At 41.0% G+C, this 18,171-nt stretch overlaps 2 protein-coding genes across 6 annotated transcripts in view; one reads left to right on the top strand and one right to left on the bottom strand.

Annotated features, from left to right (window-relative positions):
• The window catches only part of myo1b (myosin IB), a 69,039-nt gene extending 63,748 nt beyond the window's left edge, over window positions 1-5,291 (bottom strand). For 2 of the 4 annotated variants that reach the window (XM_073473570.1, XM_073473571.1), the window contains exon 1: window positions 5,051-5,291. The gene's annotated coding sequence lies outside the window, so the exon portion shown is untranslated. The remainder of the gene's footprint in view (window positions 1-5,050) is intronic. The other 2 variants (XM_073473572.1, XM_073473573.1) reach the window with 1 other exon arrangement.
• Window positions 5,292-6,525: 1,234 nt separating this feature from the next.
• On the top strand, window positions 6,526-15,914 carry LOC141002258 (eIF5-mimic protein 2-A). Of its 2 annotated transcripts, none has more exons than XM_073473509.1 (12): window positions 6,526-6,614; window positions 7,307-7,380; window positions 7,809-7,985; window positions 8,843-8,937; window positions 9,038-9,103; window positions 9,242-9,377; window positions 11,623-11,732; window positions 11,977-12,147; window positions 12,792-12,938; window positions 13,296-13,434; window positions 13,677-13,799; window positions 15,179-15,914. In XM_073473509.1, the coding sequence occupies exons 2-12, from the start codon at window positions 7,317-7,319 to the stop codon at window positions 15,208-15,210; spliced, it is 1,260 nt and encodes a 419-aa protein (XP_073329610.1). In that variant the 5' UTR covers window positions 6,526-6,614; window positions 7,307-7,316; the 3' UTR covers window positions 15,211-15,914. The 2 variants fall into 2 exon arrangements, with proteins under 2 accessions (XP_073329610.1, XP_073329611.1); XM_073473510.1 differs by lacking the exon at window positions 6,526-6,614 and adding an exon at window positions 6,863-6,951 and having other exon boundaries at window positions 15,179-15,293.
• The last annotated feature ends 2,257 nt before the right edge of the window (window positions 15,915-18,171 follow it).

Genomic DNA, 18,171 nt, shown 5'->3' with positions numbered 1-18,171 from the left:
GCACACAACCAAAACCACCAGCCACTCTTCCACCCACTGGAACACCGAAAAAGACTAAACAAAACGTCTGCGAACAACTTGCTTAATGACCACTATGGAATGATTCCTGTCTTCTTGTGTGCACACATTTGCGAGTGGAACAGAGTTTTCATGACAACACAACCAGCCAGCCCGGTTAAACATAAACCTGTAACCCAAACAAACACTGGGCTTTATTTACAATACAGCTCACACAGCAGGGAGACATCAAGACTGGTAGATTTGCAAAACATGAGCCTACAGCTGGCAATCAAAATGACAAAGGATCCAACAGGCGTACCGTAATTAATCCACGAAGCATACAAAGCGTTGATTGAAGAGAGACCAGACGACTGATAGGAACAACTGTCTGATGTGTTTGCCTTAAGGCCTCTGAAAACATATTTTCTTCCATGAGCTGTGGTCACTAAATAATCTGCAAACATCGGAACAGTTCTGGTGATGTCACACGACACCAGGCAATCTGGTGATTTTAAATCATGATCACTGTTGAAGGCCTCCATAATGTAGTTTACAGGCGAGCTGGAGAGATCGCAGTATTTCATGTCCTTTTACTTCTGCTTCCAAACTTCACACAGCATCATTGACGAGCAGATCTGTGCTACATGGACAGAGTGATGTAGCCAGCTAGATGATTGACTTTTCCTCGGGCAACATATTGTACACAATGCAAGTTAAAGCGAGTGGCAAGGGAGATGAGGAGCTTGTGCCAAAAAAGAACGATCGCTGTAGTATTACGGTATAATGGTGGAAATTCACAGGCTATTTCAAGCCTGTCTATAGTCTATAGCACATTTCAGAATTGAGATTGGGGATCGTGATTGCGATTAAAAAGATCATGATACTATTTTTGGGGGCGGGCTCCATTAGGAAATGGTGATGCACCAACCACTGCTCTTTTGTGAAGCACTTTGTATCCTGACAGAGGAGGTTAAATAACACAGCTACAATAGCTTTTTGATATTTTGGACCCTCTGGCTCTCCGATCCCTCAAAGGACAGCATTGTCAAGGCGGCCTGCTTCGGTCAAAGGCCCAAATTTTCAGGTCAAAGTTCCCCCGAAGTTGAGCTAAATGTGAAAATTCATTCTCACAGATTTACTTAGCACTGTAGCCTGCGCTATTTCCTACTGTGACATGTCAAAATATCTGCCATGAAAAGGGGTTACTGCCATGTTTTTTGCCCCAATTAATTTCCAGTAAATGCTGATTGCAGCATGTAATGTCCATAGAATAACGACACCATCCACGTTTAAATTGGTTCCCTGCGAGCCTCGCTTTCACAATGCAACCATGTCTGCAGCCATGCAAGCTGACAGCATGACACCTCTTCTATCTGCTTCACGCCTCCATTACAGACTACATGAATGAAGAAAAAACACATTTTCCTGTGTCATTAGCAGTTGCCACTCCGAGGAGAAAACCGAAGCGATCGGGTTGTCTTCGTGACAGCAAGCGCTAGTGGGGGGGAAGTAGTCTGTTTCCACTTTAAGTTTCCAGGCACAGTTTCTGACAGTTAAACTCTTAATAAAACCCAAGGATGTTGTTCTTAACTTTAACTTTGACAGTTGCTGCTTCATGAATATCTAATACCATCGTGGTAACGTTCAAGTATTGTCACTGTGTTATGAGGCTAAATTTAGTCTCAGCTTTATTCAGCGCTCGTCTATTTTCACAAAAGGAGCAGATTGATTTTTTCCATTTCTTCCTTCCCATTAACCGAGAGTGATTTACGCACATAGATCATGTGGAAGCTGTGAGCCTTTACCACTGATTTTAACTTCATGCATGATGAAACAGGTGGCAGTTAACTCTGTACTAGGCACTTTTTCTCCAGTTGTCAATGTGAGGCGACTGTTTGGGTATAGGGTGACGTTTTATATGCAAACTCTGCCAAAGAACTGTCCATTTTTCTACAACTAATATGACCAACACTCCTCTTAAAAAGCACCCTGCAAGGTCACCGATTTTTTACTGTATTATAGTACAAGAGCGCACTCCAGTTTTAAATCGTTCCCCAGACTGTTCCGCATTAGCAGTTTCAGCATCGTCTGCACAACAGGCACTCAAACACTTGGTCTGGCTTGGGTTCCCATAAGTGAATGGAGAAAGCAGCTGTACTCGACTTAACAAATCAACAGTGGGCTGAATTTTTAAAATGTACAGCCTTATTACTGGAGCTCCACAGGGAGACCGGAGGGCGTAGAGTTTAAGCAGTTTAAGTTCAACGGGTGGAAAGTGTTTCTGAGTCAAACAGCACCAGGGGAAAATTCTTTGTCTTCGGGTTCACCATCCCAACAATGTGCGAGTTCTACCCTTTTAACCTCAAAGCATCGTAAAGTAATACACCAATAAACAATCACAAGTGAGATGTAGTTCATTATGAGGAAATGGAAATATAACAACATATTCGGTTTTGGTGCTTCCTGGCATAAAGAGGATCCTTCCAAGCCAGTCTCTCTTATGCTGAAGGCTTTTCAGGGTTCAGCCGGTGGAGCTGCACATGTGTGTTCCTGTCTGACTATCTCTGACACAAGACGCACGCCTCACTACACTAAACTGCACAGGCAGACAAGTACAAACACCATTCATCACCATGGCACTGGCTGGGGGACTTTGGTCCTCAATGCACACCAGATTAAAACCACAGCATCTCAAGCGACCGTGTTCACCAAGGGGCACATTTAAAGAAAACAATGATGCAAGTTAAAGCGGGGCGGCCAACCTAGCTCACGCCGACAAGAGCTACCACAGTGGCCAACAGTCCCACACACCGCTCGTCTTCCAAGTCTGAGCTAAACGGTTGTTACTTTTTCCAGGAGTCCATCGAGCAGCTCTGACGGCTCACCACACACTACCTTTTCACAGCCCTCTTACATCACTGTTTGTTTGATCAGCGCGGGTAATAAAGTTCCCATCTGGTTTCCCGACTGAGACTCTGGCCAACAGAGGCGGGACATTTTTGTGGAAAACCACAAAGAGAAAAGACACAATCCTTTAGAAAAGGAGGTCTTATCTGATCCTCTCGGGATTTCCGAGTTCACAAATGGAATTAGGAGCTGAAAAAGTGCAGGAGAGCGAAAAGTAGAGCCAAGCATAGGAACATTTACAGCTGAATAAGACTGTGAGTTTGTAACATTTCCACTGAATTCATGTTTTGAATGGAATACTTTAGAAGCAAGAATATTTTCCAGTGTTTTCCCTGTCTCTGTGGAAGACGAGGTGCATGCAAGTTTTTCAACTCATAAAAATGCGCAGCTTGGCTTAATTTTGGAACATTGTTACCTTCTGCCAGGGAGATTATGTTTTCGCCTGTGTCCACTTGTTTGTTGGTTTGTAGGCAGGATTACACAAAAACTACTGAACGGATTTCCACAAATCTTGGATGGAGGATGGGCCGTGGCCCAGAATAGACCCCTTTAACTTTTGGCAGGGATCTGGATAGCCTCTCTTGACTCACTCACCTTCTTTAACATTGAGTTATGCGTGGGTCTTGTCAAAAAATTCGCATATTTAAGTGTCTGGTATCTATTAGTGAGTACAATTGGATGCTGATCCAAATAAGAATCCGGATCTAGCAGATTAAAACATGTTTTATTATGATATTGGTATAGTCTTGATTGAATTAAACTGGACTTTTGGGCCTTGGCAGAGGTATGCACTCTACGACTGAATGCCATTCTAAAAAAAATTGAAAAAGGCAGAGCAAATAATAGATAACCAAGACACAAAAAAGCATTATGATAAAACTTGATGAAGACGTCGAATGGCATCTACAACCATCAGATCTGGGAACTAAGCCTCAGAACGGTCGGGAAAACCATACGTCTGATCCTGTGAATGAATTAAAATACTTATAGTTTAGACTAAAATGATTCATGCAAAAGAGTTAAAGTCAGGGTAAGAAAGTAAAGTAGTACATGCTTTAAAACTCACTTCTAAAAGAACACGCACAGTACAGTTTCTATGGCACTCCAGTGTGATTTTACAGCAGCGCACCGTGCAGCGATTCAGTCTATTTTTACTCTAATGCAACAACGGTGTGTTTTAATATTGCAGCGTGTTGTCACTTTTTCCTCCATCTACGTCTCTCCTCTCCTTGTTTGATTTTATAACTCTCAGGCTGGATGCCTCTGGCTGGGGGGGTGGGGGGTGGGGGAGATCCCAGCAGAGAGGAAGCAGGTCAACTCTGACAAGCAGGGAACTTTTTTTGGGGATGTTACTCAGAGGTGAATAGTTTTATTCATGCAGCCCATGCTGAGCAGTAATTTATTCCAGTCAGCAGCACTGAGATCTCTTAAAACCTGGGGCGTACTGGAGGGTAAACCCACCTTCAGTCGGTTCATCCGCCTTCAAAAGCCTGACATTGATCTTTTATCTGTTTGCCACAGATCCATAGATTACAGTCGACATAATGTAAAAGGATGTGGTTTTAAATGGAATAAAGATGCTTTGAATGAAAGTGGAGGTCAGAGGTGGAGGTTTTCATTTAGCCCTCCATTTCACAGGCAGCTTTAAGCTCACTTGTGTGGCGATGGGATACTTCTCTTACAAAACTTTGAATGAGTGCTGAGATTTGACACATCTGCTTGTCCTCCCTGCCTTTGAATTACAAAGATGGTGCTCTAACCGGCAGATGTAGGCAATTAGCGACCACACTTTTCATTAACATCGCTAAATGAGCCTCGGTTTGGATTGAAGACAAGAGGAAACCAGAGGGGAAAAACTGCACTCGGACAAACTCCGTCTTACAAGTTTTATCCTCCGATCGGTTTGCAATTCATTCACAAAGAAACAAGAAAGATAAACACACACACAAAAAAAATCTAAATCCCAACCCCCTTCTGCAGGAAGAGAGCAGGAATGAATGAGTTGGGAAGCAGACGGACTACAAGACTATCCAAAAGTCAACTTTTTCAGAGAAGTTGCAGCAACAGTGTAACACAAACGAACACAAAGGACTCGCAGTTGTTTTCCAGCACCGAGCCAAGTAACAGAAGATGCCAAACTTGCCTCTTTATCTCCGCAGAAGTTGCTCCCTCTCGTCCTTAAAAATCCACTCTGCGGACAAAAAAGTAGGATCCCAGAGGTGCTTCTCCAAAGTGTGGAGTGGCTCCTGAAGCCCTTACCCCGCTGCCTGGGAGTTGAGTCTGCTGCGCTGGATGAGGCTGAACGTGGCTCTCATCCGGATCTCGGCACTTTTTGAATGGAGCTTCTGGATGGACTTGGAGAGTGCAGGGTCCGCCGGGCGCAGGGAGTGGCTGGAGCGGCGTCTCTGGGCGAGTCCAGCGTCCCCTAATCACCTCCAGCGCCAGGGGGAGGAGGTGGGGCTGTGATGCCTTCACGTGTTGTCGGGAAAAAATGAATTTATGTATTTTTTTTGTCCACATGGAGCACTAGTCACGAATCCCCAGCTGTGATTATGAGGAAATGCAACACCTTCCATAACCAACTTTTTTTTTTTTTTTTTTTTAACAAACATTCATCAAATCTGATAATAATCTAGGCATTCAAGCAAGCCAAACTAAATATTTTAAATCTCATGCCCAACCCCAGTGTTGTAAAAAAGTACTGAAAAGACATATTTTATAATTCCTTATTCGCCACCTTTCTAGCTTCAAACATAGTTCTATTTTCCTATGAGCTTGTTTATTCAGTTATAGAAAAAATAAATATTAAGTAGCAGAAAATGGACATTTTAGAGTACCTAAAAATTGTACTTAAGTACAGTACTTGAGTAAATGTACCCAGTTACATTCCATCACTGCCTAAACACAATCTTCCATAGACAAAGTGTATTTTTTCTAATACATGAGAAAGACTTTTTGCAAAATGGATTGATGAATAATTAATAACGGATACATAACTTATGGCACAGCCATGTATTTTAAACCAGTGTTAGCAAATGTAAATCCATATAATTTTTTGGCTCAGACAAATTATTTGATTTGGTTTTAAAGACGTTCCTGGAATGAGAACTAAGATTTCCGAGGTTGATTTTAACGCAACATTAAAGTTTTCCCTTCATCCCATGGACGGATACTGCAGCCACCCGACAGCACAACACCCCCCTCCTGTGTCTTAATGCTAGATAGCACCGGCACGGTGACCCGTCGTGTAATTACACTAACCCTGGAGCAGTTTGTGGTGTTAAAAGAGAAGTTTAGAAAAAAGGTCCTGATCCAGATTTTGGGGGAGTTGAGGAACATTTGTACTGTTCGTTTACCCGTTAACCAAAGACAATGACTTCTACCCGTCCAAAGGGGGTTCATGTACAAACGCTGTCGTTATATTACTCCATTTTGCATCCTAAGCAGTGAGTAACTACTACTAGGTTGCACCAAAGTGTACATTCGCTTGTAATGTTGCCACAGTTTTATCACTCGGACGTGTTTTTCTCCATTTTGTTACAGTTAGTGAACTGGACTCTCCCCACGTAAATGTAATGACCCAGTTAAATCCCGTCTTACTGCGCATGCGCGCTAACAATTTCCTCTTCCCTGGAACTGATAGTGTTGATATCCAGTGATATTAGTTTTTATTTTTCGGACTGTTTTTGCTCATAAAGAGGATTTCGGTGAGTTGCTTTTTATTCATTTTTTTTTTGCTATAGTTGTAATGTGATCGAGCTAAGGTCACATATTTAAACGCATTGATGCACTGCGTCAGGGAAAAAAAGGATGCCGAAGCTAGCTGTAGTTAGCTAACATGACCGTTAGCCGGTGTAGTCAGACGTGCAGGTTGTCTCTTGTCTGGCTTTAAAATATATATATATATAAACAAATCAACGCTCATGTCATGATTTGCCAGTATTTTAAAAAATGTGTTTAGTCAGAGTTAACGAATGTCATGTTGTTTGATAGATTTACATCGTGACAGTGACCACCAGAAGGGAAACGAGTTGTAGCAAAGAAGTAAGGGATGTGGCTAATGTCTGGCTTGTTGTACCTTGCACTGCATGAGTGTGTACTGCACCGTTGCATAGCATTATATCCATTGTGCCAGCTACAGTGTTGTTTCCGTGTCTATTTCAATTACAATTGATTAATGCAAATTAATCAAAAGGCCCTCATCTTATAATGTGTCGCACTTTGTCTTCAGGTAAATAAACTTGCAATAGGTGATGGCTGGAATTGCAGTTTCCAGCCATTTGCTTGGTCTAACAATTGTCCTTTTTTCAATGTATCATAGATGAATAGGTGTAGAAATGTATTTTTATTATACATATGTCCTAATGCTGATCTTATTTCCCTTTCCCCTTTCTTCCAGAGTGTCTTTTATGAGTAATCAAAGGCAGCAGAAGCCTACGCTAACAGGCCAGCGTTTCAAAACCCGAAAAAGAGGTGACAAACTTGAAGGCAGCAGTGTTTCTTGGTTATTTTTCTCCATCAGGTTCCATGAAGAACACCTGCTTGATTGTCTTCCAGCTTTTCATAGTACTGACCTTTCTATCCAGGTCCTTACCTGCTTACAATCGCGGACACAGGAACACGGTTGTAAGGTTTGATCAGTGACGATCACACCTGTATGTTCACTGATAAGATATTCAGTATTAAAAATGCTAAAAAGATGTGTCTGGGTCCAAACTGTTGAGTGGCAAATACATGTAATTAAAGGATGTCAGTGACCTTAACTGAAATGCCTTTTCAAGGAAGAGAATATGATGATCTACAAATTTTCATGACCCGTGTATGGGTTTGGATATGTCTTAGAATAAGGTCGTACGTTATTGGCATTGATAAACTCTGGTAAATATCTGTCTTTTCAACAGATGAAAAGGAGAGGTTTGACCCTTCCCAGTTTCAGGAAAGCATCATACAAGGTCTGAATCAAACTGGCACTGATTTGGAAGCTGTTGCAAAATTCCTTGATGCCTCTGGTGCCAAGCTTGACTACCGCCGCTATGCTGAGACACTATTCGACATCCTGGTGGCCGGTGGAATGCTGGGTAAGAGGCAGGGCTCTTCATATGTGTTGTGCCTTTACATTAAAGAGGTCATATAATGCTAATTTTCAGGTTCATTCTTTTATTTGGGGGTCCCAGTAGAATAGGTTTACTTACTTTAATTTTCAAAAAACACATAATCTTTCTCATATGGTGCATTGCTGCAGCACCCCTTTACACACTGTTTTGACGCTCCGTTTTAGTTATAGAGTGAGACATCTCGCCTCTGTTCAATCTTTGATGAGCGTTGTACATGCTCATTACTTAACGGGCAGGATGTAGTGCGGGTAGGGCGGGTCATGCCAATAAGGTAGTGTGATTGAAAATAACGCAGCTACTGCTGGTAACCATGGCTGTGGTACAGCCATATATATTTTATAATAAATATATATATACATTTATAAAATGGCTGTTACATAATGACGCACATAAGTTACGAAAGTAAAGGCTCGACTCCAAACCAGGCGTTTCAGGTAGTGCAGGAGCAGTGTTTTCTGTGGGAGAGAGTAACTTCCTTTGGCGTGGACTTTGGGCTTTTTCCCTTTGCAGACCTTTTACATGCACAAAAATGCTTCATAACACAGTAAAGGAAAGGCAAAAAGCATAATATGACCTCTTTTAAATATTCTAAAAAGTAGCAATTATGCCCTAAGAAGGACTTTTTTGTTATTTAATTATCAGTTTGATGGTGATGAAGTCAGTCCCTTGTACAGCTGTGTCATCACACTAATAGTACCCTGGAATAGTTTATTCGTTGTTAGTTCAATGCAAGTATAGACACTTAATCATATAAAGTGAAACAACTCACTGGATGTATGAAGCATAAGGCAACAAAATTAAGGAATTATGTTTCTTTGCAGCCCCAGGAGGGACGCTGTCAGATGACGTGACACCCACCGAGTTCTGTCTCTTCAAAGCGCAAGAGGACATGGAGACCATGCAGGCATATGCACAGGTGAATACCATTAAGTTCTGCTTTGTTTTCACTGTTATCACATGGAAGTCATGAATCTATTTTTTCAGATGGTACAACATGTTTGGTGTTTCCTTTTTAGGTCTTTAACAAGCTCATCAGGCGCTACAAATACTTGGAGAAAGGGTTTGAGGAGGAGATTAAAAAGGTGTGTCTTAAAGTGTCTTTACAGGAACACACAGTACCACAATAGTAAAGCTTCTAAATTAATGTCCATTTTATTCCAACTAAAATTTTCAAAAATTTCAGCATATGGAACTGAATTTCTGTGTTTGCTCTTTGGCAGCTGCTGCTGTTTCTCAAGGGCTTCACAGAGTCTGAGCGCAACAAGCTGGCCATGCTAACAGGGATTCTGCTGGCCAACGGCAATCTCTCTGCATCCATTCTCAGCAGCCTCTTCAATGAGAACCTAGTCAAAGAAGGTACGTACCTCTCTGCCTCGTGGGCTTGCCTGGTTGTGTTTTTTGTTGTTTTGCAGATCAGGTCCGCAGGTAGAAGTAGTTGTACTGAGAAGAAATAATTAGATCTGAAAAAAGGAGAAGAATCATCTCTTACCTGCAAACTCATCTTGAAAACAGTATAAACCAGTTGTTTTTAAACAAAATATTTTCTTTACCTCTTAAGTACCTGTGATTGTTTCTTTTTAAAATGTGTAGCATATTTTTTTTGATGGTTTTCTAATCATTGTCCGAACAATTAATAATCAATCCCCAACTACGTGAAATTGTTGTTTACTGTATTGTTTAAAAAGCAGCCAACTGGAGAGCCCACAATTTCCCATCCCAAATCTAATGCAGACTGTGCAATGAAACAAACCAATTTCTGTCTCTGAGTTGTTTATATAAAGGGAAAGCAGATTTCTACAGCCATGTTTGATATTAGAGGCATCTGAAAAAGATGCATCAGATGATGCAATAGATGCATAAAATGCTGTCTAACACTCAGAATATTCTAATCATTCAATTAAGTGTTTTTCTCTTCCATGTGAGTTGATAAATGGTAAATATGAGTGTTGACTAATGATGCCACTTGCAGACTAAATTAGCCATGCTGTGCATCCATAATGGCTTTTGTGTTTTGTTTGTTTTTCTTATGGCTGTTTGTTTTGCTCTTGTTAACTGCTTACCTCAAAATCAACACAAGTGCTTGCATTATTGTATCTTTTCTGAAACATTGGTATTGTAAGCATTACCATTCGCAATTCCAGTAACTAAAGCATTTGGACCTACTGACTACACAAGCTAAATTTTTGGGGAAATATTTTATAAACCATTGTTGTTAATGTCATTTGGCAGTCACACATGCACACAACTTTATTCCATAGACAGACATGACGTGACACAGCCAGTTACACTCAAAGAGTCAAAGAGGTAGTGCCAACAGAATGTAACTGATCAAACTTTAGTCCAACCAATGCTGAATTTTTGCGGCCAATTTTGGTATGAATACTAACCCTATCAATCTGCTAACAAACACTGATGTTTATTACCTAAATGCAATCAACTAAAATGTATTGAACAACTTTTTGATCCCTGAAAATGGTGAACCAAGAATTATGAGATAAAGATGTACATAGAGCTATAGGTAAAGATATTTACTGAATGGGACCCTTTTACATAAAAAAAAAAATAAACTTGCCATTTCTTTCTGGTGGATGCATTGTGTGACAGAGAAATTGTTCCTAAACATCTAAGTAGAGTAACTAAGTAAGTAAAGCGCATACCTCCACCACGCCCCAACAGTCCCTTTTTGTACTCACTCATAGATACCAGCCAACTAAATATGCCTAATTTTCTCATTAAGAGTCGTACATTATTCCCTGAGAAAGTGGCGAAAATGTCAGAAAAACACTTTATCTTGAAATGTGAAAGACTGTGAGCGAAAAAAAATTTCCTGGATCCATCCCCTTTATCCAGATCCTTACCAGAAGTTAATGGGGTCTATTCTGGGCCGAGACCCATCGTCCATCCGAGTTTCGTGGAATTCTCTCATTAGTGTTTGTGTAATCCTGCTGATAAATCAACCGCCCACCATCAATCAATCAAACAAACAGACATGAGTTGGCACATAACCTCTGTGTCAGAGGTAAAATGCTTTCATGCTTTGCCCAAAATCACCCAGCACAAAGAGTTACGTATACCATTTCTGTGAGTCAGCATTGTGGAGAGACAAAGACGTTTCTGTGAATGTGTTTTCAATACATACTTGGATTGTGAATTGACAATGTCTAAAGAAAAGATGCAGGTGACAGTTCTGGTGAGCTTTGCTCTGCTTCAACCTGGCGCTGACAGCCAGAAATGGGACACAAAAACTGTGACTGATGGACGGCTTCAGCCCAATGGTGCCATTTGACTTAATCTAACAGGACCCTTAAACCCTCCCGACAGATGTAAGACAGCTGTTCTCTTTTCAAATTTGCAAACCATGTCACTAAACTGATGCTCACTTAAATAATTATCGTAGTTTTTTAAGGGGCAGATGCAAATTTAATACACCTACGATCCAAACTAATTTAGTCGACTGCTGCATTGTTTTTTTAGGCATTGTCCTCTTTCAAACCTGTCTAATTGCATCCTAAGGAGTTGTTTACAAATGTATTACTCAGGCCCAGCTTTATCCTGGCAGGTCTGTTAGCAACAGCTGACACGTCTCTATGCATTTGTTCAGGTGTTTCGGCATGCTTTGCGGTAAAACTCTTCAAATCCTGGCTTTCTGAAAAGGACATCAGCTCTGTTGCCACCAGTCTCCGAAAGGTTGGCATGGACAACAGGCTCATGGTGAGAATGACAGCTCAAATGCAATGTCTTTACAAGGCTAAGATGCGCTAAGGGTCAACAGCCTCACTGTGCACTCTAAATGACATTGTTTGATGAAAATAAGTGTAGTTCCATGCCCGGATTTAGCTCCAAGTTATTGTGGCATCTGATCCGCAGGCAGTTTATAAACAGAGGCTTCTTAATGGCCGATGAAAGCTTGTCTGGCCGAAAGAGTCTGCTTCAATATTTGACTGTGCTTTTTCAGGAGCTGTTCCCTGCCAACAAGCGCAGTTGTGAGCACTTCTCGAAGTACTTCACAGACGCGGGGCTCAAGGAGATTTCGGACTTTGCCAGAAACCAGCAGTCCATCGGTGCTCGCAAAGAACTGCAGAAAGAGCTTCAGGAGCAGATGGCACGTGGGGACCCCCTCAAAGATGTAAGCGTTGTCAGTTTGTCACCCCCTTTACATGAATCGAGACCATTTTGTGTGAGGGTCACACTTCAGCTTGCTTTCTTCTTAACTTCTGCCCCCAATTTTGGCTCGAGGGCTGGATAAAAGGATGCTGTATATTGAAAAGTTGCCTAAATTGATAAAACGAAATGATTAAACAAGTGGTTTGCTAAGTATTAAATTAATTGCTACCTTTTTTGATAATGAATGAATCTGGTTGAGTAATTGTTTTAAAGAAAGAACGTCAATTATCTGATTTCATCTTCAAATGTGAATTTCTGGTTTCTTTCCTCCTCTGAGACAGTAAACTGAAAATCTTTATGTTGTAGGAAAAAACAAAGACATTTGAGGGCATGAGCTTTGGGAAACACTGAACATTTTCACTATTTTCTGACATTTTATAGACCAAACAACTTATCAGTTAATCCAAAATATATCAACAGATTAGTCGACAATGAAAGCGGCCCTAAAATCCATTCAGCCTGAACATATTCCCAGCTCCTGCCAGCATTCTCATACGTCAGACTTCGGCAGGATTTGATGAGCAATAAGCTTCTGCGTCTGCTGGCCATGGTTGTGCTTGTTTTGCCAATAACGTGTGTTACATCTCTGTGCCTCGTGTCTCACAGATCATTGCCTACGTCCGTGAGGAAATGAAGAAGAACAACATCTCCGAGCAAACGATGATTGGACTAATCTGGTTGAGTGTAATGAGCTCCGTGGAGTGGAACAAGAAGGAGGAGCTGGTCACAGAACAAGCCATCAAACTTTTAAAGGTGACTCCTCTGTTATTATGGCTCCGTTGTTCATTGATTCTGCGGCAGCCATGGCAACACGCGCGGAAATGAGAGATCTAAAGAAACTTACGGATGTCACTCTTAAATTGTGCCTTAAAGATTTTTTCAAATCGAGGCTGCTCTAGGCTTTGAAGATAATTGATTTACCAACCCCGAGCCTTTCAAAGTAGAAGTAATGTTAGAAAAAATATCCTGAATCTTTTTCTATCCCCTGTGAGGTCCAGAAACTTCCCACCCAGCCCTTGTGTGAATATTAATGATTTTGAAAAAAATGATTTTCTTTCTCTTTTTTTTTTCAACTCATAACTTTTAATGTTCCCTGTTTTACATTCTCAGCAATACAGCCCACTGTTGAAGGCTTTTACCTCCCAGGGTCTCTCTGAACTTACTCTCCTGCTGAAGATCCAAGAGTACTGCTACGACAACATCCACTTCATGAAGGCCTTCCAGAAAATTGTTGTTCTGCTCTACAAAGGTAGATTATTTGTGCTCCTTTTTTTTCTTGTAGAAAAGTGTTCACTTTATAGTGGGAAGCTTTGTGTGAATGATGCCAGATGGCCAGAGACTATAGCCAAAAGTTTGTCTTGCTTGATGTCGCCAACCTGCATAAAGACATCTGTTTTTCGAGCACCCGCGGACTCATTTGTGCAGTTGGCTCCATGTTGAGTTGTATTTGTATTTAATAATTTACCCCTTTTTTTTTTTTTTTTTTTAAAGCTGATGTCTTGAGTGAGGAGGCAATTCTGAAGTGGTACAACGAAGGCCACGTTGCCAAGGGAAAGAGCGTTTTCCTTGAGCAGATGAAAAAGTTTGTTGAATGGCTCAAGAACGCAGAGGAAGGTAAACACCTCACGGTCTCCTTTTGTTTGTCTTCGTCAGTCGATGATCTTGGTTCTCCTTCCCACAGCAGTTTCAAGTGTCCTGGTGGATTCAATGCCATGCTGATGGAAAATCGGGTTTGTATTGTGTAGTCCACAAAACATTTCTGGAGCGTCACAGCAAAATAGAGTTGCAATATTCTCCTAAGCAACAAAAAAAGAAGGTTCCATACAGCTGTCAGATGTAATTCAAGTCTCCAGAAGTCTTGAGATCCCAAATTGTTGATGTTATTCATAGCTTCTTTTTTTTTTTAAAGCCGAAATCTTTACAGTAGCTGCTAAACTAAAAGCGTTACTGCACACCCCATCTGTAATCGGTGCACTAGCTTCACCGTGCACCAATTCCAGAAATGTCTAGCGGACTACATGACTTCACCCAACTGTCCATCGGTATGGTGGTGAGTAGATAATGACTGAATTTTGATTTTTGGCTGAACTGTTTCTTTAAAAGGGAAAGTTTACCCCCACATATAAAAAATAAAGATTTTTCCTTTTACCTGTCGTGCTTTTTACACATCTAGATTGTTTTGGAGTTAGTTGCCAAGGTTTGGACATGTTGGCTGTAGAGATGTCTGCCTTCTCTCTAATATAATGGAACTGGATGGCACTCAGCTTTTGGTTCTTAAAGCAGCAAAAAAAAAATTTTCCAAAGAACTCAACAGGCATGTCTCTTCTGGAAATCATTGCCTGGTTTTCTCAAGATAACCCACAGACCTTCAAATGTATTGTTTTTTCACTGCTTTGAGCACCACGAGCTGAAAAACTTCTAGTTTCATGATATGAGAGAGGAGGCAGACATCTCTATGGTCGATCTCTCCAAAACTCTGCAACTCACAACAAAACAAATGGATGAACAAGATGGATTAAAGGCAGTACAGGTAAGATGAAAAAATGTATCTTTGCTTTGGGGGTGAACTGTCCCTGACCAGTGACGGAGTGCACAACTAACCCAAAGTGTCAGTATTTGACAACCTGTGGATGAGACTCAACAATCAATTATCTTTCTCTTTATTCACTCACTCACTCCTTTTTTATGTGAGTCAAATTGTGCCTAGAGGGAACGATGTCCACCAGACATGATGACCAGGGAATTAAAAATGTGGGACCTCAACCTGTTTTCAAAAAAAAAAAAATTAAAGTTAATTGTCAGATAACAGAAACCTTGGCCACAGGTTGCCGAAAAAATACATGGGATGGGTATCTGCTGTATCTGAGCTGAGTAACTGCATTTGGCATCTCTTTTGTCCCACTTCTAAGTTTAGATGACATTGCTGGTGATGCATAGTGCATCGATGTTTGAGAGCAGCTCTGACTGTTGTTCTCTCTTTTGTTTTTTTCCAGAGTCCGAGTCCGAGGAAGAGGAGGCAGACTGAGAACCTCAAGCTGAATTACCATGTTGATTTGTATTTTTACATTAACATAGCACCAGATGCAGTAGAGAGATTTGTTACAGAAGTCTGTCTATAATTAGTTTTTTTTTCCTTTTTTCTATTCCCTACCTCCTCATATCTAGTTCAACTGTAATGTAAGGGCTTTCATATTGCTTTTCTTTTCAACACGTTTTCTGTCTGAATTGAATCTGAATGAAGTACTTGTACTCTTCTTCATACTCCTTCAGGAGGCGGTCACAGTGCCACATTTAGCTAAATAAATCGACGACCCCTTTTCCTGTAACAAAAGGGGGACTGTTTGGAAAGATGGTTCCCTTTAAAATTAGCCTGTTTGGAGGCATATTTCACAGCTGTTGTATTAGTCATGGAACTCTTTCTTTGCCAGAGGTCCATCTGTGTAGCCATGATATCTTGGTCCCCTGAAAGGCAAACTGTTTTTTTTAACCTCATTTCACATTTCTGCCAATTATGAGACAACTTTGGATTTTATTTTTATTTTTTTTTAGATCTCCATAATCGCTGATGGAGATGTGCCATTTTCAAACATTGAATGGTGATGGTTTCAAAAGCCCCTTATAATAAAATTCAGTTGTTCTACACATCTTATGTAACAGAACCATGTTAGCCTTTTTTTCCTTTACCATACAGTTTGACTTTTTAAAATAAATGGAAATTAATGGTTTTCATTGCTGCTCCGTTTACTTTTACACATGGTCACATCATTGCTGTTATTGTGTGAACATGCTAATGACAAATATTATGAGCAGTTAGAATAAATTAGCAGGACATTGATATATACACACAGCCAGTCATATGCAAAAAGCGCTTGTAGAAATTGAGCTATATCCATCTGTTGTGTCACAGATCAGCCTGCGTTCCCTCGAAATCTTTTCCACTGGTTGATCTCCTCGAGCCTCACCTAATCAAGTAATCAAGGAAGGCAGCGTGACCTGAGGTGCAAACAACCATCTCATTCAACTCACTTCTATCCCACTTTAAATGGTAATTATGGCTCAGTCAAGCATGCAGAAATGAGGGAGAGATGGTGATTCAAGATGTTATGAAAACGGAGGTCCACGTCGCACATTCATTATGACAAGTCATTTTACAAAGTGCAGGACAAACTCAGAATTTTGAGTGCATGTTTAACCTCGTGTCTGGCGGATGATGTTCAAGTGTCAGGAAACTAAGTTGTGATTTCCCCAAGTGGCCAAAGTTTACTACACTTGATACTTTTTACATCGGTAGGCCGGGCTTAAAAAAGTGTTAATGCGAAACCATTATCTCTTTGTCTAGAAAAGACCCTTTCGTTCTGTATAGCTTCCATAGTCAAAGTTCAATTGAGCCCCTGCTATTGTTGAGTTATTATGCAGCTACCTAGGTGCTGTGGTGGAAGGAGTACAGTTACATTACTGAAATGTTACTCAGTTACAAGTAAAACTAGTGGTATTAAAATAATATTGAAGTAAAAGTGCAAAGTATTCTTCTTAAACACTGCTCAGAGTATTAGTTACTGTTTAACTGTTGATGTTCAATGCATTATCAATATGTAATCAAACAATACTCCTGCACTGTTCTGCTCAGTGGTCGTGGTCACCTCACCAAACCTTTAATGTATACTTAAGTACAAGTAAAATTACAGACTTGAAAAAATACTCATAAAAGTACGAGTACCCCCCGCAAAAAAGACTTTTTAGTAGTTGTAATCCATTACCTTCAGCCCTGCCTCTGCCTCAAGTGCACTGGAGTGGGTATTGTTAGAATGATAATACCGGTGTCTGTATTGTCTTTACACAATGACCTTGACGCGAGCAATAGGTAATACAGTCAGCCAAGTCAGTGTGCATGACACAAAGGAATTTACTGTACAGTACAGCAGAGCACAAAGAGCATTATCGATTGATAATCAGTTTCACTCAGTACCAACAGATGGCAGTAAATCCCTAAGAGATGCTTCCTCTCCCATTAAAGCCTTCCACAGTTTAAGAGTCGAGCTCAAATAGAAAATGCCATTTTGAAGAAACCAGACTAGAAAGTATTAGACACAGCCAGAACTACAAAGTATCCGACGAGTATTTTCTCTGCCTCTCTGTCCCAGGAGGATTTGTTTGCCTTTTGGTTTTATTTAGTCGCTCTAAAGAACATGAAACAATTTGGGAGAGTGACATGCCGGCAGGGGGAAACACGGCCGCTTTTGAGATTTGTGTGTGTGTGTGTGAGAGAGAGGGAGAGAGCGTGCACATGTGTGTCTGTGTGCGGCTCTGAATGGCAATGATGCCGCCCATCCCCACCCCCTTCCTGTTTGCAAAGCCTTGAGCATTACCATCTTGGTGGGACTGTTATCTGCTTGTTACCAGCGCTGCCTCACTTCACACCACACACAGCGCTCCTCCCTGCGTGTACAGGCGCCGAGCATAGCTGTGTATTGAGGGAGGCTGTGGTATAATGAGCTGTGCACACTGTGACCTGACACATCTGTTTGTTTTGCTCATCTGCCATTTTTTTAGGCAATTACATATGCTGCTGCATATACAGTAGGTTTCCCAAGGCTTACCTGTTTTGTTTGCACAGGTGTGTCTCGAGGCAAGGTGTGACACTGAACATACTGTAAAAGGCAGACTTAACTCTTGTCTCTCAGCGACATGGAGGACAGAGGTGTCTGCATTCCCTTCATTCTGCAGCATTCACAGCAAAAAGTTATGTGGATTTTTTAGGGAATTTTGTGGGTTTTTTTATCACTGACATGGGGGGAAAAAAAAATGTGAAGAAGAACAGAACCTCGACTTAATTTATTTTTGGAAAATCCTGTCTCAGTTAGACTTCCATGCTTGAAGAGAGAGCAGACCAGCACAATGTGCCAGGGAATGCCAGGGGAGTTGAGGAGAGCAATTATTCTGGATTTCACACTGCGGCTTTGGTCAGTAAACACAACTCAGACTGCAA

Source organism: Pagrus major, chromosome 9, assembly GCF_040436345.1.
Source record: "Pagrus major chromosome 9, Pma_NU_1.0".
NCBI lineage: Eukaryota > Metazoa > Chordata > Actinopteri > Spariformes > Sparidae > Pagrus > Pagrus major.
Note: the sequence above shows the minus strand (reverse complement) of the source record. Positions and strands in the feature narration are given on the sequence as shown.

What these genes read in the sequence shown, in the direction of transcription:
- LOC141002258 (XM_073473509.1), top strand. Translation starts at nt 7,317, where the DNA reads ATGAGTAATCAAAGGCAGCAGAAGCCTACGCTAACAGGCCAGCGTTTC. An exon ending in GGTGGCCGGTGGAATGCTGG is followed by an intron (nt 7,986 to 8,842) that starts GTAAGAGGCAGG and finishes GTTTCTTTGCAG; the next exon opens with CCCCAGGAGGGACGCTGTCA. An exon ending in TTGAGGAGGAGATTAAAAAG is followed by an intron (nt 9,104 to 9,241) that starts GTGTGTCTTAAA and finishes GCTCTTTGGCAG; the next exon opens with CTGCTGCTGTTTCTCAAGGG.